At 41.5% G+C, this 26,183-nt stretch overlaps 2 protein-coding genes across 3 annotated transcripts in view; one reads left to right on the forward strand and one right to left on the reverse strand.

Annotated features, from left to right (window-relative positions):
* ALDH1A2 (aldehyde dehydrogenase 1 family member A2) overlaps nt 1–20,877 on the reverse strand; it is a 54,880-nt gene extending 34,003 nt beyond the window's left edge. The window contains exon 1 of one of the 2 annotated variants that reach the window (XM_048955781.1): nt 20,466–20,877. In XM_048955781.1, the coding sequence (XP_048811738.1) occupies nt 20,466–20,582 (117 nt within the window). In that variant the 5' untranslated portion in view covers nt 20,583–20,877. The remainder of the gene's footprint in view (nt 1–20,465) is intronic. The other variant, XM_048955780.1, reaches the window with a different exon arrangement.
* LIPC (lipase C, hepatic type) overlaps nt 1–26,183 on the forward strand; it is a 160,350-nt gene that overhangs the window by 10,624 nt on the left and 123,543 nt on the right. The gene's annotated exons all lie outside the window — the stretch shown is intronic.

Here is a 26,183-nt window from a genome sequence, read left to right on the forward strand (position 1 = left end):
TAACAGTCCCACCGTGTAATTGCTAGTTTCAGAGTCTGCCTGTGGCTAATTATGTGCAGCCACTGTAGATTTCCTTGAGAGATGCATATGACTAATGATGGAAGCATCCCGGGCCATCACACAGGGCATGTGACTGTTCACAGCCTTTAAGATACCATAACACACAAAACTGAGTACAATGGAAAAGAACATTTAAAGTAATCATGCAAAGTTCCAAATTAATTTGAGACTCTGCTGACACATAGTTGGAAGGAAATGATACATCACACTTTGGATAAGACCTGCTGTTAAGAAGCATGGTGCACTGAGCTCAGGAGCATGTCGTATGCTCATTAGTTTAGAAATCAAGCAAAAATAATTGTTTTCACCATAAAGCAAAGCACATTAGGCTGTGCAAATATACAATTACAATATCATGTATAAGTATCATCTGTCCCAGCTGGCTTACTAATAAATAGCAACTTAATGTTTGCTATCAAACCATACAGGTAAATCATTACAAAATACATTAATTAAGCATTTAATAAATAAGCATTCAGAGAGAAACTGATGTCTACAAAGTGAGGCTGAAGGCTATACTCTGTAATGCAGCAGTAACAAAACTTGGAGCGGGTAGAAAATAGACAGGATTTTATGTTTTCCTCACTATTTACCACTAAGCAAGTACAAAACAAGTACTATTTGGCTGTCTGTGTAAGTGTAAAATGAATTCAAATTCAGCACAGCAGCTGAATGAGATTTGGTTTTCTGGCACTATCAATTCCCTCTTATGGTCACCCTGGAGCTAGTTCTGGATTTGGAAGGTGGGACCAATTTTTCAGTTCCCTGGAGATTCCTGCCTCTTTTTTGTATCATCTTCTCTAAAAACATGCAGGAAAAAAAGTAATTTGGGATACATTAAGTCAGAAGAGCAATCAACACAGGTGGCAACAATGTAACTTTTCATTTCCTTTCTTGAAAACATTCTCAAATGATGTGTGAGTGAAACGATGATCTGCATTCTTAATTCACTATTGCTTGGTGATGATGTCACCAGACACTCTTCAGGCTCCCCAGCTGTGTAAGTAAGAGATTCGGGCAGCGGACAGACAGTGGCCCAGCTTCCAGCTCTTTGGAGGTGGAATTATTTTCCCATGGATTTAATAAACAATGTTTTTTACTGTTGCAGCTCCAGAAATGTTTTTTGGTACAGGAAGAGGATTTTAACATCCAAATAATAATGGCTTCCCACAGGAGATATGGTTCTGGATGAATGGAGGAATGAATGGGAATTTCCTAACTCAATTGATTTAGTAGCTGGTTATAGCTTCATTCCATCAAAGATCTTTTTTTCATATGTGGCTTTCTCCTTGGAGAGCCTTTGACGTTAAATCTGCAAAGATGGGGGAGGGGGCATTAGATGCCAAAGTACTTTATAAAGAAATCACAGCTGTTCAGCCCTCAGCATCTTCTCATAGCTGGAGGCATTAAGAAATACAGAATGGCTTTTTGTGTATGTGAGTGTGTGATGGGGAAGGGGACACAACCATTTTAGAAGCATGCAAAAAATCCAGCAGCATCATTTCCCTTGGTAAATACTTCATAACATCACAGATATCGGGCACCTGTGCCTCAGTCTGGTCAGGAAATTTCATATCCTTTCCCATCACAGCGATTTCATTTCCTCTCCTTTGGAAACATTTCAGGAGTCCTAACGATTAGTACAACTGTAACAGAATGAAATAGAAGGGATTGCCAATCAGAGGTGCAGATTGTTTGTTTTCTCAGGCTTTGTTTTCCTTCACTTTTATGGCTGTCTCAATACAACAAATCTCTCACTTTCTAGCAGAGCATTTTGTCAAGCACTCTTGGGATCGACTGGAAACCAGCAGCTGGCTTCAGAATCAGCAAAAACCTGCTTTTATAAACAAGCATTAGGAAAGCAAAAGCCAGCCCAGCAGATCCGCTGATGGCTGGTCAGCAACTGATCAGCAGCACTGCTGTTTTTCAGAGAGGGGCTGCTCAGGCGAGCAGTAAGAGTGCAGTGCTTTCTGCTGGGCAGCTCACAAATGCTGAGCAATGGGCACAGCCTCCTGCATGTTCTCAGTGCTGAATCCTGCTTCTCAGGCCAGTTGGCACAGGGGCCTTTCGCTCAGCAGTGCCAATGACTGCACCACTTTCAGACAATGCTGCTGCATACATCAAGGCTCTCTGTCTGGCTTGAGCATACAACCACAAATGGTTATCATGTTGTTTGTTACAGTTACCACAAAGCAGTGTTACTCCTGCAGAAGTGACCCAGATTTTGGTTCTTGTAACGGGATGCTGTGCGTATGCGGAGGAATTACCATTATCACAGTGAACTACACATAAATAAAAGCAAACTTTGCACTATACTTAATTCTTGCAAGCAATCTCCTGTTAACAGGAAAACTCCAACTGGTTGCAGTGGGAGCTGGATTGAGCCCCAGGTGATAGAAAAGTAATGGTAACAGTGTGCAGAGAGACAATGACACTTGGAGACCAAGCTGTTCCACTGGAGACTGGACACCCACACCTGACCCTGCAAAGGCCAAATGAAAATAGAATGTGTTTTGGCTGCTTCTTTGCTGACATTCTGGCTTGCCCTGGCTCTTCCCTCTCCCACTCTCACCTAAAAAATGTTTTCCTAAAAATAAATAAATAAATATATTTTTTAAATTGAAAAAGAAGAGCTTGTTTCTAAAGCTGCATGCATTCTGTTTTGTTTGCTCTAACTCATTTGTACCTCAGAGCGGGAGGATCATTCTATAGCCTCTAGACATGACCTGCTATAAATGGAGGTTTCCTTCATAAACTTAAGCTGGAATTTCACTTAAGATATCTACAGTCGAAAATCTGGCGCATACTGGAGAATTTTAAACCTTACAAACATACTACGGCAAGAGGATCAATAAAGCAGAAGTGGACAGGGTCCAAGAAAAAAAAAAGTAAATGAGGCTGCTCTGGTTTCACTGTCAGTGCAGCAGCATGTCTAAATCCGGTAGAATTGTGTTCGTTCAGCCTCAGTTCTGTACCAGGGTACCTGACTGGGTGAGAAGAGTTGAATGTTCAGGTTCTCTGGAGATAACATCCAAGTAGCAGTGCCTGAGCCAAGCCTAAAGAAATCATGCATGGTCCTTGACTTCAGTGGACTTTGGATCAGAAACCAAGTATTTAAAATAGGTGACCACATCAAGCCCTTGGTGACGTGTAAATTAAATCAGGCTTCAGTGTGGCAGACATGAAGCTGGAGGATCTAATGATGGCACTTACTGTGGGAGCTCAGACCCTTTGGCACTGGAGGAAAGGGAGGCGTTCCCAAGGGCTGCACACACGCAGGTGTGCTCAGTCAGCCCTCAGTGCCTTTCTCTATGCTGATGGGCCAACTAATCAGACATGTATTTATCCTGAAGCACCTAAACTACACGGTCCTCCCTGAGCCACTCACAGTTAGGATTCGTTTTGGGAATGGTATGCTAGAAAATGGCCTTGAGTGGGAGGGGAAGCTTGGGGAAAGAGAGGCTCCCTGTGCAGCAAATGAAACCAGAGAAAGGCTGCTGTGAAAGTGAAATGTAACAAGATTTTTTCTCCCCCACCCCACCAAAGTCCCAAATCCTCACACCAAATGTTTGCCCTGCCTATCTCCCTGCGTTAATTAGTCTTCTGTCTTTCTGGGAGTTGAGTCTGTTCTTTTGCAAATGGCAGCACATCAGACAAGGAAACCTGTCATGTTTATTTTCTAAGCTGTAGGGGGCACCCATTTGAAAAAAAAACCCTGCTTATCTAAACTTTCCTGTTTGTATGATTTGGAATTAGGAAGTTTGAGTAATTAGTTAAGGGGATTAAATAAGTCCTTACAACACACAGTAGTATGCTCACTTGGCTTTTTTTCCTTCCCCACAGATATGTCCTGCACAAAATCCAACCTGCCAAACAGCAATGGTACCTTTTCCTATTTCGGTTTCTCACTGTGCCACATGCTGATGTAGCATCCATTATTTCAATTTAGTCTCATTAAAGGGATTACTTTGCATCTGGTTGTTTGAGAAAATTAATCTAAAAAGAAGAAAGTTCAGATTGTATTTTCTGTTGAACTGAAGCCACCACAAACATTTCATTCATTTGCCTGTCCCCTTAAACCTGTGGAAAAAAAACCCTCTACTTACAGCACATGCAGACTATAAAGTATTTTCTACTTTTCAAAGAAACTTCAAAGTAATCCCTACTTTTTTAGGTTAATGAAGAATTTCTGTGCTGTTAGTGGCAAAGTACAGAAATAACAACAGTCTTCCTGCAGCTCATGTAACATTTCATGTATCCCTATGAAACAGCCTCCAAGCTTCCCTCGCCCTTATTTGCTGGAGAAGAACATTTACTGTCCTGCTCTGCACTGCATTCAAAAACATTCTTTTCTGAAGATGGGATGCCCCCAGTATTAAGTATGCTCCAGATTTCCACTGATAACAATGAAAAAGCAATCACTGAATGACTTGGGCAAGGATGGCAGCGGTTTTTCTGAGACGTGATCCTTGATGGCATTTACTGCAACTTGAAAATGAAAATATGAAACATTTCTAAAAATCCATTAAATGAGGAGAGAAGGGGAAGGTGTCTTTTTTTTACAGAATCAATTATTGAGCTGTCAGTGGGCTTTAATGAAGTTGTGGCTATTAAGAACTTGATCCTGGAAACTTCCGCAAGTGCTCATTTAAGACTGTGGGAATGAGGAGGGGTTTGTACAAACAAGGTATATTAGTCTGTAGTTTTCCTATGTTTTGCATCAGTTGTGCTCTGCTGGTCTCATGCACTCCTTTTGCACAACATAAAACAGGCAATCTTTCTATTTGCACGCAGGAAACATATTCTTCCATTTAAAAGAATGCAGCAGATTATTTATAGGTAACTGTTTGCTGTTTTAAATGCTCATCACCAAAGAACACTCACAGATAAATTATGCTGTACAAACATATTCTCCTTTCAGAATTAAAGACAGACTAGGCAACACAAAAAATACACTAGGCAAATATACTCTGACTTAAAAGCTCCATTTGAGAAAATTACCTTACACGTGAGAAATTGCTGGAATGTCAACTTCATTTGCAGTGGCCCCTTATGGCCTGATCACCCTCCCTGGCACGATAAATCACTGGCAAGATCCTTACCTTAACACGTTTGATCTCAGCTCAGCAAGACTTGGTTTTGATGTGAAGAACTCCAGATCTGTTAGGTCAGAGACAAATAGCAGAGCCACTGACCTGCAAAGTGCTAACTCTATATTAGACCCAAGTGAGCAGCAATAAGCTCTTGGAAAGCTTGACTTCGCTTCTACTTTTTATTTTGAATATCTCCAAAAACTGCACTTTGCTAAATGATGCCAGTGATGTTTCCTTTCATGTCATGCACAAACAAAATCCACAGAAGTCAAACAAACAAATGAGCAGGCAGTATGAGAAGCATTATTTGTATAAACTCAGAGCTACCTGCACAACAGGCCTATATGAAATCCAACTCAGTATTTATCATTTTCTTATTTGGTTTACATAAACAGTTTGCACTGGCTCTTTTCTACCTGGACTAATAACAATATTCAGCAGTACGCTCCTTAAGGTGACTGCAAGTGCCTGTATGTGCGTGACTGTACACACAACTTCAAATGACTCCTAAGTAAAAATAAGTTTGTGTTCAAGTCCGAACATTCAGAAGGAGCACACAGTGCTCAGTTTGCAGCCTCAGTTTGAAGCTATTCCTTATTATCCTGGTTAAAAAGTCACTTATCTCTAGGATAGTAAGCAGGAGCGTTAGTCTACCAGAAAATTGGATGTTCTTAATGGGCTTTTGGGGGAGAATAGCTTTGCATCATCAGCATTAAGTTAAATCACATTAAGTACCTACTTACAACATAGGGATTACCACTTATGACATCTTTGGTGAAAGCCTTTAAAACAAATTGTGTTTGTTAGAAGAAGCTGTGAGATAACAATTCCCAGAAGTCTGATTTATAAACCTTTTTGCTCTTCAAGAAGATGCAAAGGAACACTACACCTCTTCTCTTATTCAACAGTGCAATGAAATCTCTCAGGCTGTAAATTCTTTTCAGTGAAGGGGCTCGAAAAATCTTGGTTTATTTACTTGAGGATATTCTTCTGGAGAGAAGAAACCTTTAGCAAGATTCCCTGGCCTCAGAGTTCTGTTCTGATTTCTGTTTCGGTCCTTTCTGCTGGTTGGCCACTGACTTTACTTATAGGAAACTGGAAAAGGCCGTTATACTTTTTATTATGCATAAGACTGATTGGGGAGAACTCGGCTTAAGCTGTCAAAGTATCCTGCTGTGCTTGGATACCTGACAAATTTACACCTTGAAGTACACTGTGGTGCTAAGGCTAAAATTGGATGTGTTCTTGCAAGAGCTGATTAGGGCTGATTACAGTCCCAAGCAAATAAACCACTTCAGGGTGTAGCAAAACACTGCCAACATTTAACATTTTTATGTATGATTGACAAGTTATTCCATACAGAAACAGAGGCCTGCATGAAAAATGATCTCTTCTATTTACTTTTAAATAGAAGCAGACCAGTAACTCTGAGCATTTAAATTAAAAACATGACCCTCACCTTATGCCAAACACGAAGTTCCAAAAATGTGGACTAAGGCAAAAACAAAACCTAACTAACAGAGATTCCTTAAATGAGCAAAGTACATTATAAGTTTTGTCAATAAAAAGCCTTTCTTAAACAATGTATACATGGTTCGGAGGTTTTTTTCCACATTTCCTTTAAAATTCGGGTTTCTTCTCCCCTTTCTAACCAAATTCCCTTTTTCTCTGCTGGAGCTCCATGTAATGATACCAGAATGTGGGCAAACCTCATTAGTCTCCCTGCTGTTTACAAGACAGGATTTATGCTCAGTGTAGTGAACACAATGACACATGATCAGTAAATGGTGAACTACCACCAACACTTAAACCTGAGAAATTTTTCACTGAGGCAGTGCAAATTCTACTGGCATGTAAAGGTATGAAAAACAGCATTAATTACTGTGAATGTATGTCACCCAATGCCCAGCTTTCTATAAGGGGTATACACCAATAACTGGCCATTTGTTAAAGGTTAATTTCATGCAACCTCTGGCAGTTATCTGGTATAAGATATGTCACCAATTCAATCCATTAAGTAATAACTAAATTCTCTTGGGACCTAGCTGAAGTCAAATGTTGTTATTCCAGGTTCACTGCTCTTAGTCTCCCTGAAGACCATTTAGGCAAACAGCTGGAAGAGCTGACTACAAAGGTTCCCAGTCACAGGCAGCCACTCCAGGAAAGCAGGTAGAGGCTTCAAACCAGGAAATAAGTCATCAAGGATTTGTCCTAATGCTCCCTCAAGGAGAGAAATGAAATGAGACAGAGAGCAAGAGCATGAACGCATTTGTGTTTCAGCTAGAAGAACCCAAACACTAAAAGCAGCTGTCCCAGCTGGTGGGACGAAGAGCTGTGCTCATCAGTTGCTGGGCACGTCCTGTACTTGCTCCTGGTTGTAATCTAAATAGCAGGGACATCCTTCTCTCTATGCTGAAGTACTTTACTAAGACAAAACATGTGAAAAGTGAATAGGAACAATAACCAGAGGCAACAAACCTGGTCTTCCAGTGTTGTTCCCACATTACTGCCAGTGGAAATCCTCCTCCTAACAGGAAAGTACTGAAGGGAGCAATGCCACAAGCTTCATCAGCAGTCTGAATGCACATCTACCAGCAAGAAGGGCAGAGTCTGCCAGACAGCACTCAAGGGAGTAACAAGAGAGTAACTGACAGAGTCACTGCTCCAAGTGACACCAAAGGAGAGCAGAGCACATGAAGGACTTTATGTACATACACAGATGACTCCACAAACATCTGCATAATTAATGCCATATATGAAAGTACACATACAGCCAACATGTAAACACTGACTCTGTACTTCCATTTCCTAAGAATCATACATAGAGAATAAGAGGGTTTCCTTTTGTTTTTTCCCCTCTGGAGTGGGAGGGACTGAACATTTAGTAATACATCCTTCTTTCAAAAAAATTAATGAAACAAGAGTATGAAATATCAATTACTTCATATTAAAACTATGGAGAGAGGGTGCAAGTGTAGAGTCTTGCACTTGGGGAGGAATAACCACATGCATCATTGCAGGTTAGGACATGACTTGTTGGAGAGGAGCTCTGCAAAGAAAGACCTGGGGGTCCTGATGGACGACAGGTTGGCCATGAACCAGCAGAGTGCACTTGGGGTCAAGAAGGTCAATGGGATCCTAGGGTGTATTGAACGGGGGTGATCTTCCCCTCTACTCTGCCCCAGTGAGGCCACATTTGGAATACTTCTGAGCTCTCCAGTTCAAAAAAGACAGAGATCTCCTAGAAGGAGTCCAGCAGAGGGATACAAAGATGATAAAGGGTCTGGAGCATCTCCTATATGAGGAAAGGCTGGGTCTGTTTGATCTGAAGAAAGAAGTTGAAGGGGATGTGATTAATGTTTTGAAGAGAGGTGGGAGGCAAATGGATGAGGTCAGGCTCTTCTTGATGGTGCATAGTGACAGGGTAAGGAGTAATGGCCTAAAACTTGAATGTAGAAAGTTCCATACAAACACGTGGAAAACCTTTATGGTAAGGGTTGCAGATCACTGGAACAGGCTGCCCAGAGAGGTGGTGGAGTCTCTTTCTCTGGAGATATTCAAGATCCTACTGGATGCTTACCTGTGCGACCTATTGTAGAGTACCTGCCTTACCAGGGGGTTGGACTTTATCTATCTCTTGAGGTCCCTTCCAACCCCTGCAATTCTATGAGTCTGTGCTAAATATACAGGGCCTCAACGTTCAGGTAACTGTACAGGTTAAGTGCTCTGTTTGGATAGAAAAGGACTGGTGGAAAAGTAGGCTCCACTGGATATTGTTTCATCTCTAACTCTTGGGGGTGTCCAACCTGTTACACCCATTTGTCTGAGGCCAGGGAAGTTTTCAAAACATCAAACTGAAAGCTCTTTCCTTTGAGCTGACAGAATTCTACAGTAGTAGAAGTAGAAACAGTAGCTGCAACCTGCTGCAGGGAATCTGCTTTAGCAGGGGGTTGGACTTGGTGATCCCCAGAGGTCCCTCCAGCCCCTACGGTTCTGTGATTCTCAGATCAAAAGCAGAGCCTAGAAGAAGAGACAGGTGAGAGAGAGAAGAAAAGTATTTTCTTGGCAACAAAGCTGACTCAGTAGTTTCTGATCTGGATATTTTCAAAGTAGAATTACGTACACAAAATTTGGATTATCTCTCTTCAAAGTAAAATAATTTGTGTTCACTTTGAATATCATAGTCATTTAGACTAGAAAGATGCTCAGAAGTTGTGGTATTTCTCCTCTGGCTGTAGAAATCTCAATCACTGTAAAATCCCGATTCTGCTATAATGCAGCAACATTTGTGCTTCATGCTAAGCTGACAAATTCTCTCAAATACACCACAAAACACATCAGACTCGCAGAATCATAGAACAGCTTGGGCTGGAAGGGAAGATCATCCATTCTCAACCCCCAGCTGTGGGTTGGCTGTCACCCAACAGCTCAGCTGCCCAGGGTCCCATCCAACCTGGCCTTGGGCATCCACTCTGGGCAGCCTGTGCCAGGGCCTCACCACCCTCGAGTAAATAACTAACATCTAACCTAAATCTCCCCTCTTCTAGTTTAAAAAACTCTTCTAGAAGTCTGGCTGGTTTAACAAGGGATCCTGACACTGACACTGACCCACTGTCTCAGATAGTCATGCTTACACTCCTACAAATTTAAACTCCCCCATTTGTGAAGAAGCCTTCTCACCAGTTTTACAGTGAGATTGAATCAATTAATGCCTTCTAAAAGCGTTGATGGAAAGAGATGAATATTAACATTTGCAGTTGCACGATGCTAGCTAAAAATGTCTTCACTAACAAAGAGATTTTAAAATTGCTCTCCAAGGGCTGGACCACCAAGGCTAGATTATCATCAACACATCTAGTGTTAGTTTCGTGTCACAGTTTCAGAGGAAAAGTGAAAAAGCAGAGCTTGATTCTCACCTCTTAGGACAACAGCAACCCACAGACATCACAAAAGACAGAAAAAGCCATTAAGTAGCTGTGGTAAAGATAAAAAGAGGAAGACCAACAAAACATCAGCACTGATGGAAAGTGGGTGAAAGCTTAGCCAGATGTCCTGGAAAAAAAAACGGTACGTGTCTCTAAGGGTCTGTGCAGGCCATTCTGGTACAACTGGTTACTGCTGCAGCCATATGTCTGAAGTGAAGAAATTGGAGAAAATAAAATAAACCTCTTGATTTGGAAAGGCAGGTGGTAATTTCTTGATAGTTTCTTAACTGCCCCAAGATAAACTCAAACCATTTCTGTTACAACTGAAAAAACGCATGTGGAAACGTAAAATGTGCATGTTGTGGTGTGCTGGTAAGGTTTGAGCACAGCCAGAGGACAATGCTTTTATTATGCCTGGATGCAAAGAACATTTCAAATAAACTTCAGAAAACTTCTGAGTAACTAAATGAAACAGTTCTTGAAAAAATAATTCTATGCACCCAACTGTCAGTTACATAAATGCCTCCTCATATCACTTTGACAGCGTAAAGACGTATTAAAGCCAGTTTAAATCTAATTTCTATTTTAAGGACTTTTAACAGTGGCAGAATGGTAAATGAGAATGAGGTGCAATGTCATGGGAAGTGTTTCAATGATTGGGCTGAAAACTAGATCACAATTTTCTTCTAGGTCATCTTATAATTAGGAAATAAAACACAAGTGTCAATAAACAAGCATAAGAAACCAAAGTGTGAAAACGGGTGATCTGGCCTATATCACAGAGAGGAAAAAAATAGCATTTTTTGAACATAAGGGGATGAAAATTATTAGTGGCATATCATGATTTCTAGTTATAAACTGTATAAGAATATGAGTCAGGCTGTGGGGAGGGGCAGGTAGCTCTGTGCACAAGGATTTCCATTGTCAGTGTATGGGAGAGAAACATTTGGGAACCAGAGCATAATGCACCTCCATGGATGTAGAGGCAGGGGGGTAGGCCCTGAAGTATAATAGCAGGAGCAAATACTGACTTCTAGATCCAAGCAACCGAAGACCATGAAGTGTGAAAAAAACTGGAAGGCTGTAGAAGATGAGTGCAATAGTAACTACATAATAGATCAGTGAGAGCTGCATTGAAACAGCATCTAAGGAACATACAGTTCTCTATATCCTAATAAACAACATCTGACATTCCTGTCCAGGGCTAGAAATTGTGTCTGAAGCTCTGAGAAATGGTTACCACATAAATAATTTTGGCTTTACTGCAGGAGAAAAGCACATGAAGAAGCTCCACTCTGGGATACTGAATTTAAAGAAAAGGAGCTGTTTTTCAAAAAGGGAAGTAACTCAGAAACTCCCTGCTTGAAGCTAGGAAATTAAAATCCATAGAATCAGCATGGAGGCTTCAGAATGTAAAGGAGTCAAAGATTTGCATTCCCAAGACTAAAAATGGGAAGCAGAAGCAGGAAAATGAGGTGGCTAAGCAGAAAAATACCAGAGGAAATGCAGGTCAAAGAACAGGAAGAAAGTGCTAACTCTAAAAGGCTGCAACACAAAATGAAAATTAAAAACTTACTAAATATTCTGAAGAAGAAAATACCAAGAAATTAACACAAATGAAAAAGCCAAGAGAAGTTCAATAAAAAAGAAAAAGAATACAGGCTGTGCAGAGCCACCAGATTCCCCAAACAGCCTGGCTATAAAACGTACAAAAGAGAATACCAGAAGTATTTCCTAGAAATGGCTGCTGACTTGGGATGTCTTAATGTGGCAGTATCAAAGTGGATGATATGTCCAGCCAGAACACGATGCATGTTGTGGGGCAAGGGAAGATGAGCAGAACTAGAGCTTGTATACAGATGACAGATATAATGCTTGTTCTTGGAGATGCATCTTTACCAAAACTCTAACACCAGCAGTACACCTAAGATCATTTAAAGGCCACGCTTCACAGTGCTTCAGTCCCACGTATACTGCAAATAGCTGAAATTCAGTTCCTGAAAGAAACCCCAAATGCAAATGTCTCTCAACTCTTCCAAGTTAGAAAGCTGATGCATCAGGAGTTACATAAAAGCCACTACCAGCGTGACAGTGATGAAGATGGTGATGTATTATGTGGTGCTTTTCCCACTGAAACTTGACAGAGCAATGCCACAGCCCAGACCTGCAAGGCCATTTTAAGTGGAGAGATTATATTTCAGACAAAATGTAGACCTGAAGCTCTGACCTGCTCTACTCACCTCAGGACAAATTTAAGACCTACTGACCTACTCGCAAGAGGATATACGACAATGCAATAACACCTGCATTTACCTGAAACACTTCTGTTTTGGAAATAAATTAGTTTTACTTTACTTTAGTGCAGCCTTTGTGCAAATGTGTTTAAATTTCCATAGAGAAAGGCACTTTCTGATAACTGGAGCCAAAATGGAGGGATTCTGTGTAATCACTGTTAGGTGACCAAAGCACAGGGACAGCACCTCTCTAGCACCCTATTTCCACTGGACACTGCAGTCTGTTCTCCCATGCACCTCCTCCTATGCCTCTGCAGCTTTGCAAATGGACGTGTATAACTTAAATTGGGGCATATTGAACGTCCACATGGATATTAGCAAAGCATATCCTTTCTGTAAGCACACCACCTGCTGTTAGCCTCTGCACAGCTCTCCCACTGGCTTCACTTTAGGTTCTGAATACAATTCAAGGTCTCGATTAACCATGAATCCCTCCCAGATTAAGGTCTATATACTGGAGTGGTCATTTCTGTCCCTGTGTTTTAACCTCCAGATGAGGTCAACTGAGATTGAACTGACCTTAAACATTTTCATGTGGATCACAGAATTTGGTTCTCTGTTCTGAAATATTTTCCCACTTCCTTCCAACAAAGCTGGAATGCATTACATTTCAAGTCATAAGGTAGAAATCTAATTCACCGGGCTATCTGAGAAATGGCCTGACTTCAAGTAAACAAGAATGAAGCCCCTTTTTTTTTTGTCATTTGGAGACTATTTCCCAATGCTATTGCAGCAACTCTTTGATGTGGCTTCACATATCATACTTTTAATAATGAAATACTCCTATATTTAAAGCTTAAGTACACTGTATAACTTGAAATTGATGTGTCACATTCACATCACAAAGGCAGATTGCTATTACAAGTAACAAAAATATCCGTCAGCAGAAATATGACTTTAGACCAATTCTGAAACACTGAACCTGTGTTTGGGGAAAAAAAAAATAGCAGGTATAACCAGACCAAACAGGAATTCATCTTTTCACCTGAATAATCATAAGTCATGAATGATTGGGTCCTTACATGGCAGTCATTTGTTAAACTTCATCTTTCTCCTTTCACACAGCTGTTTATGCTCCTGTTTGTGTCCAAGTAGGGATGCCAGCACACGTGTTAGGACATCTCACCAGCAGCTAAAACAACCCTTCATGAATTGGCAACTTTCTGAACAAATTTTAAAAACCTTTACACATTTATATTTATATTTACATTGCTTTCTTAAAACGTTGTCTCTGTGTAAATGCATTTTTAAGCGTGTTTCCTTCAGCTGAACTAAAGCTGATGTTTTGGTGACTTGTTTCTACTCTAAAAAAAACAACAACATCAAAAGCATGTTTTAAAAATTCAGAGAATGAAACAATTTGCAAAAAATAAACAGCAACATGATACCATTCAGACAGTCTTAGGGAAACATAGCTTCAGAACTGTAAAAGAAAAGGGGTTTTATGTAGGATCTGACTCAGAATTTATGATATGGAGCAATGAACTCTTTTGTCATTTACCTCCATAAACTCGCAAGATTTCTTGGAAGATAGTTAGTCAAATGAGGAGCGGAGATGAATCAGTGGATATAATTTACTTAGACTTTAAAAAGGCTTTTGATGATAAAGTCCTTAGCAAGAGGCTATTAAGGAAAGTTAGTAACCATATGGTGAAAGATAAAGTTCTGCCATGGATTAAAAAGCGGTTAAGAGATAAGATAAAGACTGGAAATAAATGGATAATTCTCCCTGGAAAGAGGTTAATAGCAAGGTGCCCCTTCATTACAGTGACTAGTAATCAATATCATGGTTCACCTGCTTTAGCAGATCATTAATAGTAAGGTAACATACCTCGTGGATAAGAATACTCAGACTAAGCCAAGTACCAAGGAAAGCACAATTGGAACTGAAATTAAAAGCTGTTTGTACAAGTCAGGGATAGATGAAATTTGCCAGAGGTAACAAGTGTGGGGCAAAGCCTGCAGGAAAGGATGATTCAAATTACTTTTAGATGGTGATATGCCCCAATGAGTTGTAATGCCCATGGACAGTTTATCGAAGGCAACTGTTAATGTGCATTGCAAAGAAGGGAAGAGAAACAGGTATTGCACTTGGAAGAACAAAGCAGTTTACAGTAATGAATATCTTCAAACTGGCAGAGCCCATTGAGGTCAGCAGGGAACAACTTTGCACTAACAAGGAGATAGGAGAGCTGAGCAGAGATGATCAAGAATTTCTGACTGCTGCGATTTTTTAAATCAGAAAATGTGGATAAGCCAAGTCAGAAACTGAATATGGAAATGGCTTCATGAAGTTCTGCGGGAAAAAAATGTATGAAGGACAGAATGGAATGGAGAATTAACAAGCTTTTTTTGTCAGAATGAAAGTATGTACTCAAGACACACTATCCCAACTCCATAGTCCAATCACCTATACATAGCCATAGATTTTTGATTAAATCCTTGCTGAATCTGACATCATGAGCATTCTTGGAGCAGCAACCTAAATACTGCTTTTCCTGCACAACCATCCTGCACTGTCAATCTACCTCAGTACTAATACATACAAGTGGATTATCCAACAGGAGGTAACGAGAGACTCTTTCCAAGGATGGCTAGAGCTAGACACCATCGACAACTGAGATCTATCTATTATGAGAAAGTAGGGATCTGAATTCAAGTTTCTGCTCTATTTGCTTCAGAGCAGAGATATGCATTTGGCTCTTTTTCAACTTAGGCAAGTGCTCTGATTGTCACTGACCTCCTGGCTTTTGTGTGCAAATAAATATATACAAGATTTATATTGGACATTTGAAATCATAAACTTTTTGGCAGAGATTAGAAATACACTTTTCTTTCAGTATGTAATCTGACATTATCTGCTGGACAAAGAGGGAAATTTCCCCTCACCAGCAATGTTGCCTTGTATATCTTGATGCATGCAACTGGTTCACATTTGCTTTGAAAATTCCATTGCTGCCTAAAAATTCGGCACAGAGAGGCCACTGTTACAACAGTTAACTACTGCATCACTGAGAAGGTAGGTAGTCATTGCTTATCTCAGCATGATAGTTTTATATACATATACATATATATATATAAATGCTATTCCATTAACACAGTTATAGTAGAGGTATTGGAATGAGCAAAAATAGGAGATTGGATATATGTAAAACTTCAATTGTGTTTTGATCCCTTATGAACAACCTGGGTAAATCTGGTTTGTACAGACAACTTAGAGGTTTGGGGAGGGAGTCCTGTGTTCAGCCTGTTAACTGGAGAAGGGCATACGTAGTGTGCAACTGCACTGCAGACTGATGGCTTGTACTACCAACCCTGATGTGTGCGCACACCAGAAGAGTCTAAACTGTAGATTCAAACAAGAGTAATTCAAAATGTGGCACATATCCTAAAATATCACGTATACTAAGGGACATATATGGTACCAGCACAGGTGCTGAAATGCTCCACAAAGTGAAAGCAATGATGTTCCATTTGACTATTGCTCATGCAACCATCTCTCTGATTTTCTGTGCTGCATCTCTTGTAACCACTAGTCACTGAGCTCACCAAAAACATTAGCCAATTCCTTCAAGCATCAGTAACTGAAACTGACTTGAAAAATAAGGCATTAGAATAGTGAGCTTATTCATGGACAAGAGGGAAAAGCATGTATTTATCACTTACCTGAGTGTTTTGTGGTTTTTTTTGTTTTTTTTGTTTTTTTTTTTTTGCCAAAGCTTGCCTCTAGTTCAATAAATCTCAAAGACTGTATATTTTTCTAAATAAAAGAGCTGTCTGACCTCCTATTTTAATGTTAATTTGGAATTTTACCTAAGAAACACAGGAAATTTTGGTGAAAAAACGTTTGTAATATAGCTCTGAAACTCTCATTTGTGGACAATGCCAAGAAAGCACAGTGGGAATCAGAATAAAGAAACTCAGCAACGAAACGTGTCAAACCACAACACTTACTGTATGAGAATTTGAAATGTATCTGTTAGTTCTTGTCTACTCAGAAACAGTTGGCCCACACTTAATACAACCTGCTGTCTACAGTTAATTTCGGCACTGGATAGATAGACAGCCAGGCTAGTTTACCTGACCTGTGTTTAGAAATTGACCTGTTTTTAATCAATGATGCAAGAGTAGAAGCACATCCTTTTACACAGGTCAAAAAAGATGTTCACCAATCAATTCACAACCTACTATTACTAGAGAAACAGTTCTGTACATCTTCACTGCCACAGTGCTGTATACTTCAACCCCTTAAACCACCTCTTACAAAAAGTTCCCAAAGACCACAATTTTTCCACTTTCCCTTGTGCTAAAATTCTTCATCTCCATCACAGACATAAAGCAACAGGCAAACAAGAAACAAAACGTCCAGCTGGATTAGTGTCCTCAACATGACGTGATCTGAGAATGCCTGTTCACCAGGTCAGATGCAGCAGTGAGAACAGCCCCCAGGGCTGAGAACACAACAGAAAGGCAGGGCGCTCACTTTCTTCTACCAGCTGCCGTCTTATCAAGTCAGTACGACGTTCTAAAACCACCATGAAAGTACTTTGTGAAGCAGATTTGATTTTACCTCCAGGAGAACAGGAAGCATAACCACATGCAGTAGAAAACACCTTTTGTCCATCAAATAAAGAATTTAAGGGAAGAAAGTCCACAAAGGACTCAATCCATTGGACTGCTTCCATGTCAACCATCAGACACTTGGAAATCATTCCAGTCCAAGGAGAGAGAGGATGGAGTTTCATAAGAACATGAAAGAGGAAGGCATCAGTATCTTGGTCTCCCTCCAATGCTGTAAAGTTCTTGAAGTTATCAAGTCTGAAATGTGCTTCTTATACACAATGTGCTAATAGCATGTCTTAGTTAAAAACAGGCAAAGGCTCATCTCAAATACCTGGTACTTCTGGAGCACCCAACTGCGGGAGAGATTTTGACCTCAATTTGACACTAGCAGGAGTATAACATACTGCCAAGGAGAGGGCTAGATCCCCCTGCAAACCTTCCTGCCCCCATATTCCCTTATGCATGAAGCACAGCATTGCCACCAAGCTCCTGACAGCCTCCAGAGGGAGGCTAGGTGTACCACAGGGCTGTGCAACAAAAGCAATTTCTCTGCAAATATTAACGCTAAGATGTAAAGAATTACAGAGGCATCACAATGAGGAGAGAGAGAACCTCGCATGTAGCAGCCTTAGTATTTGCTAACCACACAGAAAAACCATTGTGAGTTTACCACTGATGTCCACATCTGTTCAGAATGTGGCTTCTCCCATCCTATTCACCAGTTCTTATTATGCACATCTAAAACACTTCATTTTTCCAGAGGCCGTACCAAAGCACTGAAGAGGAGAAGCACTTCTGGTGGCTCTTTTTTGCAAAGAAGCATACTCCTAACAGAAGTCACAACAGAGTGCTGCTCACATCACACAAGCATCAGGTAATTTCCAGCATTAACTGAGTACCTCTTCAGTGACCAATGGAAATCACGCCGCCTTAGCGCTTGTTGTACATCAGGTGCGACAGATCAGGAGGACTTAACACAGTTTTCTGCTCATTTCAGAAAGCCCAGAGGAATATTACACAGGTTTCATTAATTCCACTGAACAATCAAACATATGGAAACTGCAACTACATGGATAGTATTTATTTTATCTGTGTTCTTCAAACAAAAATTTCTAAGAATATCGTAATATTTTAGAGATTAAGGAAAGGCAAACATATATTTTTTCCACTACACATTAGAAATCTTAGCATTAAATTAGCATAATTTAGCATAAATTAAAGGATTTCTGATTTTATGATTTAAGATTTAGGATAAATTTAAGGATTCCTGGGACTTCAATATGCTCTGTCCTAACAAAATTGTCTTAATTATTTTCCAATTTCAGAATTCTAGAAGAGGAATGGAATTGACAAAACATACTTTAAAGTCACTTAGATTAACAGTTCATAGGTGCCCTTTCCTGAAAGAATTAAAGATTTTGCATTCAGAGATGGAAGTAATGAAGAGTTCAAGAATTCTGGGTCCTGGATGTGTGCTTAAAATTCTCAGCTAAAAAGCAGAAGCTGCTAGGAATGCTTACTGACGCCTGGTTTTAAAAGGCTTGCGGGTTTTGTTTTGCCTTCTTCTTGGTAAAGTTCTTTATTCTACAGTTATTTATTGTTTATGGAAGTTGTTGGGCATTTAAGACGCGGAGCAACCACTCCCCCACCGAAAGAATCAAGTTACAATCCATTATTTCATTTTTGATTGTTTTTCTTTGTAATAGGTGGGAAAGGGGATCCTGGATAAAAGCCCTGCCCAAGACACAACTCCAAACTGAAGACTCCAATTATCTATAAATCACTTATATTTCCTGCAGAGAAAAAGGAGGGAGGAAAGAGAAAAGCAGAGACAGAGGATAAACTAAGTGAAACATTCAGTGCTTGTCCTAAACCCCATTTCTCTCACAAGCAGTCAGGAGTTACCTGATATCTCAAAACCCAGTCCAGAAGAAATGGGTTGCTGCTGGTTTTGGTTTAATACTGAAAACAAGTAACTTTCTTTTACTTGTAACAGTAGGATAAAACGTGTAACACCTTACAAATTTCTGAGACGGCACAATAAACTTCAATTACAGGCTGCTATCCAGCTTAAATCCTCAAAAAGTGCACTGTTAGTGACTGCTCTATTTTTAAAGGATTTTTTGTACCAATTAACAAGTTTTAAAATGGAGAAGTGCAAGTACACGTCCTGTGCAAACTGATGGTGATGCTGTTAGCAAACATAACCATGCAGCACTTCTGAAACCAGCAATAAGGAAAAATCATGCCAGGCACTTTGCAAAGTATCACCACTCCAAAGTGTAACAGCACACAACATCAAATAACTACATTCCTTATTTAACCAAACGATTTTCAAACAAATTATATGCAAGAAAACGTGCATCTTTAAATCTGCATGCTGCAGTTCTCATTAAAATGGAATGAAATCTAAAATAGTTGAGTTTCCTCTTAAACATTCTTCTAGAACATGAAATAGCTGTAACAAATTAGAGAACAAATTAGTTTTGGCACCCGCTTAAGAAGGAGAAAAGATGAAAAGCTTTTCAAGTGATGATATGGAAGAAAAAACATTACACCACATCGGCCAAACTGATTTTCCTATCAGTTTTAAAGCTCCCAAAGTTGTATTTCCAGTAGATAAAAATGTTATCACCTTCTCCCAGCACTGATGTGCTTTATTTTCCTATTAAGTTACTCAGTAATTAAAACAAAGTCTGACACGTTGTAATCTGTTTGTACAATACATCTGAAACTTCTCCAGCAGAAATGAAAGCATTCTTTAGCTGAAGATACTGAAGGTGTGAAGATTCAAGGCATAAAGACAAATTTAAAAAAAAAATCAATTGCATTTACAGATAAATGACTGTTCTTAAAGCTCATTTTAATCCACAAAAAACAACTCAGTCCCATAGTAACAGCAGATTCTTCTACCTACCAACCCATCAGGATGAATGCTGTTTCTCTTTATGAAAATTAGTCTTAAGATTAGTAGGAAAAATATATGTCTTTTTGTAATATTGTTCGAGGGTGTATTCAGATACTGTGGAAGTTAGCAAAGAGACCTGTGCAGTGCCGTAACAACCTAGCAGTGTTAGCAGTCCTTTGGGAACTGCAGAAGGGTCCCTTGGGCACACAGGGTAATTCAAGAAGAAAAATATTTTTATTTTCTGATTGAGAAATACAGGTATGTACAGTTACTTCCTCCAAATTACATCAAAAGCAACTGCAGCATAAGGGAACTACTGATTCTGCCCTGAGAGTAAACTCCAACAGCTCTGCGCAAAATTTCCTCTTAGGGAGAAGTGGCAGAGCCAGTCCCAACAGATCTCATTTGTTTTTCTATTACCCTGTGGTTTTTCAGACGATTAGAGAGCTAAAAATCTGTTTCCCTTATTACAGACTCAAGGCAACCTCTTAATAGTTGGGTTTTCTTTGCTTTTTTTCTTTTTTTTTTTTTTCCCCTTATGTCTGTGCTCAAGTCAGCTAGGGCAGATTACAACTGATTTCAAGCGAGACCTTCTCTGCCAGAAGAAAGGAACGCAACTTACCTTCGTGTGCTTGATTTCAAGGTTCAGAGTGGGAGAAGGCAGCAGATGCAGAGATGCCATCAGAGCGGCAGGATCTGCCTTCACCTCCCCCGGCATCTCAATTTTACTGGAAGTCATAGTCTCGGGGGGGATTCGGAGCAGCCGAGCCCCCCGCTCCGACCCGATGTGCTGCGCTTTGGGCTGTTCCCCCCCTCCCCCCCGCCTCCAAAGCCCAGCGCTGAAGATGTTGCTCTCCTCCTCTGTATATAGGCAGGTGTCACGCCGGGGCTCTTCTTATTGGACATGGGGGCAGAGGCAGGGGGGCAGGTCCGTCCTACCTAGGCCGACAGCGGCACAGCCCCGCTCACAGCGCGGCGCAGCCCCCGCCGGGTCCCACCGCACCGCGAGGCCCGGAGCAGGCGGGCGCGGCACGGAGAGCCCGGCGGGAGGGCACCGAGCCCGCGCTGTTCCCGCCCGTCCCTCCGCGGGGAGGCGCGGAGCCCCGGCGAGGCCCCCGGGCATCCCGTGGGGGGACAGCGCCGGGCGGAGCGGGGCCTCCTCGGGGAGCCCTTACAGAGACGCGGCGGCCCCGCGGCCCGAAGCTGAGCCCCGCGTTGCCTCCCGCTCCGCCGCGGAGCCGCCCCTCACGGGACGCGGGAAGGCGCAGCGGCCGGAGCGCCGGCCAGGCGAAGCGCGCGGTGCAGCGCTCCCTTCCCCGCCCCGCTCCCTACGGGACGCTCTCCTGGGCGCGCGGCACCTGACGGCCGGGCCGCTCCCCCTCCCGCCACCGTGCGCGCGGCGAGACAGGCCGTCCCAGGCCGCCCCGCTCGCGCGTCCGCACCGACGCCGAAGCGTCCCGCGGCGGCGGCTCCGAGGGACGCGGCGCCCGCCCGTTTCCCACCGCCCCCTGCCGGCCGCCCGCCGCGCCGTGCCCGGCCGCCTGCTGCCCCCTGCCGGCCGCACGCCGCCCGTCGCCCTTCGCTACGGCAGGGGGCTCCCGCCGCCCGCGCCTCGCGCCGCCGCCGCGCCGGGCCGTGCCGCCGCCCCGGGTGCGCTCCCCGTCCTGCTGGCCCGGGCCCCGTGCGTGTGCATCCGTGCGGCGCGTGACCAGAAGGCGGCACTGCGAGGCACGGCGCTCACGCCGGCAGCACGTGCTGTGCCCCGGCGGGGCCGCGGCCGTGGCGAGGCTCTGAGCGCCGCGATGCGCTCCGCCCGCCGGCGTTCTCGGCAGGAAGCGTGTGAAGCCCGTACTGTTAGTTCAGGCAGAACCGGCAAAGATCTCACTGATGCAAACGCACCCAATGCTTAGAAACCCATCGGTTGCCGTGTTTGGAAACCATCGTCACACTGAAGACATAAACAGAGGAGGGCCACCAAATTGTACAGCTGTGCCAAACTGGCAAAAACAAAGCAGCAAGAAAGATGCCACGAGACAATTTGTTGACCTACTCAAGAACAAACTGCAGGATCAGTTTGCCTTTCTGTTGTGTTAGGATACTCATTTGCTGATGCCACAAGTCCTGCTCCTTGCTCTGGCTTGGCCTTACCACACCAAGACGTACCTTACACATGCACACTTCTGTAAATCTCAGTTCAGTAATGGAGGAGACTGCAGATTTTGCTTTCTCTTATTTTTCATATTTCTTTACCACCCCCCACGTCCCTCAGACAGAGGAAATGGATCCAAAATATGGTGCTGTAAAGTGACACTCAAGGCTGTCAAATGGTGACACTTGGGATAAGTGAGACTTTTAAACGTCAGAAATTCAGTTTTTAATGGCATGCTGGCAATGTAGACCTAACACTTCATCACAAGGATGACACATTCTAAAAGCTGTTTTAAAATAAATCAGAGCAGGGAAATGCTCCTTCAGGAAGGGACTGCACTTAAGCAGGTTTGAGGAATGAAGGAACCGTGCAGCGGTTTCATTCTTAAATCGAGTCAATGAAGTTTTCAGGAAGTTTTCGTGAGAAGGGATTGTAGTGCATTGGAGGTGCCATTCAAACCCACACAGTCAAGAGCTGCTTAAGCTCCTGACTGTCATAACACTCCTGTGACTTCAGTTATAACTCAGCTCCCTCAGCCTCCATCAACTCCTCATCATACAAACTGCATTTATCTTATGTCTGAAAGCAGTTCAGTCTGCAAAACACCTTGTGGCTGGCTCTGGTGCCACCCAACCCCACTGGCACTCCCAGGTGATGAACAGCCCCTCACTCACCACACCGTGGCTCCTGAGCTGCAGCCAGCAGAACATGGCACACACATGCCTAGAGCTTCCCAGTAGCGGGTGACCAGCCAGGATTCTCCTCCTTCACCTGCAAAGACAGTGACAAAAGCTTTACTGCCAAGACCACACGTGAGTTCCTGTCAATGCGACAGAGCAAGTCCTGAGGTGCAGTGCTGGGCGTACTGGTGAACTTAGCGATTAAGCACCACAGTGACTACTCTATGACAGCAAACAGACATGGCTTCAAATCATGCAAAACAAATATTTAATGCTATTTGTTTGTAGGAGGGATGACTACCACTATTGCCTTAGACACTGGGACAATAGCTGACTACCACTATTGCCAATAGTGACAATAACTCAGTAATAACAATGAATGTAGAAGTAAAAATCTAATTTGCAGAAGAAAAATGTGAGTCCCACAATTGCCATGAGAAAGAACAGAAACAGCAGCCCAAGTTCTGCCCAAGTCCCCCAAATCCCAAACACGCAGGTATGGCAGGGAAAGCACTTATTCTGATTGCAGGCTTGTACTTTCTGCTTGTTGCTTTTTTGTTGTTGATGCTGGTGGTGGCCTTTGGGTAATATGAGCTAAGTCGCAATTAAGTCAGACTGGTTTATTTTCTCTCACATCAATGTGTTCTAATTTAACTCCTATTTCAACATCAGCTTCAAACCAGGAGACAAATATTTTGTTTCAGGAGGTAATGACAAAGTTATTACAGTCTTCATACTTCTTGAAGAAATGACTGTTACAGAAACAACCAGGTGAGGCTGTTCTTTGCTTCTGTTACATTCTCACTGTTACACTTTATGCTAATAAATAGCTAAGATCAAACTCATTCCTGAAGTGGTTTATTTCTATACTTTGACCAATCCGAATGTAACGTTTTAAGAAAAGCCTTTGTTTTATTCACAAATCTTAACTTCTTCATTCAGCCCCATCAGACATTGCTTATACTAAAGCCATCTGATGGAAACACATTTTGGAATTGGGGTGCAATAGAGTTTACATGTGGCAGACAGTACAGACGTATTTAAGGCATTCTTAGACTGCTTGCACTTTTCTGTCATTTTTCTACCCTCTACTACAAGGACTCACTGCCTAAAGGACGTTATAAAGCTAGAGGCTTGGGTGAATACATCTTTGTCCCAGTTACCTCTTTGGGTCCTCTACCTTTGAGTAGAGTAGCTGTACCGAGGCACGTGCTGGTACACCACTGAAATGGACAGTGGCTTCAGTAACCCCAGCATCACAGAGGTCCTATCTGGTTCAAATCCTTACACCATGAGGATTTCTGATACTCCTTAGTGAGCTCCAGACTTTAAATGCTGTCACACACACAAAGGAACTGAATCACATCATTATTCTGTCAGGCACTTCCAATGATTCATTTCGAGATCAACTTCAAAACCCTCCCCACAGTAATTCTGATCTGACCCCTACGTTCTTTTTTATACGTAGTTCTCCCAGCTGTCCCTCCAGCATTTAGCAGTGCTATCTCTGGCTCCTCATACAAATTCAATATTGATTGAGAAAGACCATTCCACTGCCTTCTGCAGCAGTAAATGTCCCTCCCATTTCTTAGCCACTTTAGAAATCACTTTTGAAGGAAAAATATGGACCCCAAAGAAATATCCACTATGTTATTTTTTATCTCAGATTTGCACTTACAAAATCTGAACTTCATGTTCTGGTATATACAGTAAAAGCTTCAGCCTCAGGTGTCCTATTTAATTACCTGCTATTTTCATTATGGACCATGATGGCAGCAAACGTTCTTCAGGAGATACTTGTATTTTAATTTATCTTCAAATATAAATCACACATTATAGCACCTTTTTCCTCTAGGTTAATTGAATCAATTCTCTTAAATGTCTCTAAGCCTGATCATTTGAAAGAGGTTCACTCTTTGAAATCTTTCAAGAGTTATGGCCCTTGAACTGCACACAGAATGGTGCCGGTCCTTGCTCTAGATGAAGATATTTTATACATACAAGCTAAAAACTGTAAAACACATAAGTATTATTATCTGTAAAGCAATATTCAGAATACTGCAATCATCTTATGATGGTACCATGCCAGAAATTTTCCCAAGTATCCCAATGAATTCATTGTCTTAACATTATAAGTCTTATTAATAATTGATTGAGTCTGGATATATTTTACATTATTAAGAAAAAATAGAAAATCACCTTTTCCTTATTTCTACACTACTTTTAATTCTAAAAAAAAAAAAAAAAAAATGCTGATATTAAGAACAATTATTTTTTATTACTGAAAATCCAGGAATGACCAGTGAAGAAAACTGAACACAATTTTCAATAAAAGGAGGCAAACTGATCAGTCTTTTTTCCTGTCCACTTTATGCCCATAGAACTAAATTTCTGCTATGGTAAGCTCAATCCTACATTTAAACTTGGATTTAAACATAATTCAGTTACAGCAGTAATGGCAATAAAATAGAACATGCTTGGAAAGACAGCCAATGTTTGGGTTATTTTAGAAGTCAGTTTCAAAAAGTAATGCTGTGGTCTAAGTCCACAGTTAAATCTAGCGTGTTCTGCTAGTGTGGCTGGTTTTGCCTTTGACAGAGCAATCCTGAGGTGCAGCTCCTCAAGTCTGATGATGTTCTGAGCCCACCAGCTCAGAGGTTCTTGGTTGGTCACCTCCTTGCACACAGCACTCACAGCCATGGGGTGGTTGGGTTCAGTCTCTGCAAAATGGCACCCATCTGTTCCCTGAGTTTGCACAATGGAGAAGGTCAGTGCCTCGGGACAGTGCTGTAAAGAACGTGTGCCGATAGCTGGGAAGATGCAGGCAACATGCTCATGGGTTGTACGGACCCTGTCCTGTGGTTAAATATATAATATACTCTTCTATTGTGAATTTCTTTTCAATTTACCTGTTTGAATTTATTATTTGTAAAACGTATCAAACTTCAAATGGATTGACCTTCTGCTAATGTACATCACCTAATGAATGGATGCAATTAACTAATTAATATTGGACTATTGCACTTTCCAGGTCACATTTATCATCACTAAATGCGTGATCTAGTTTGCAAGTTTAAATTTTTTATTATTACCCTTTAAACTAAAGAAATAAGTCTTATATTTAATTACCTGAACTTACATATTCAATTAATAGCTTCATTACCTTAATGAATATGGATACAGCACAGAAGTAGTAAAAGATTGCTTCCTGGGTGTACTGCTAAGCACACCCTATAAAGAGGATGCTCTGAACCTCCAAACAATTTTTTTTAATTAAAAAATCGTGACTGGGAGTTCCAAAGGAATTAGGTTCAGAATCCAATGTTCCTCCTATTCCTAATCTGAAACAATTTTATAATCTATATTGTTAGCATATCATATGTAAAAAGGAATTTTACCTTTATGTGTCAATGTCATTACCTTTGAGTCAAATCTGTCATTACCTTTGACTTAATGAAATTTTTTTTCATTAATTAGGTAGGTTTGGATCAGGTTTCCACAACTCTGCAGC

This window comes from Lagopus muta, chromosome 10 (assembly GCF_023343835.1).
Source record: "Lagopus muta isolate bLagMut1 chromosome 10, bLagMut1 primary, whole genome shotgun sequence".
NCBI classification, from domain to species: Eukaryota; Metazoa; Chordata; class Aves; order Galliformes; family Phasianidae; genus Lagopus; species Lagopus muta.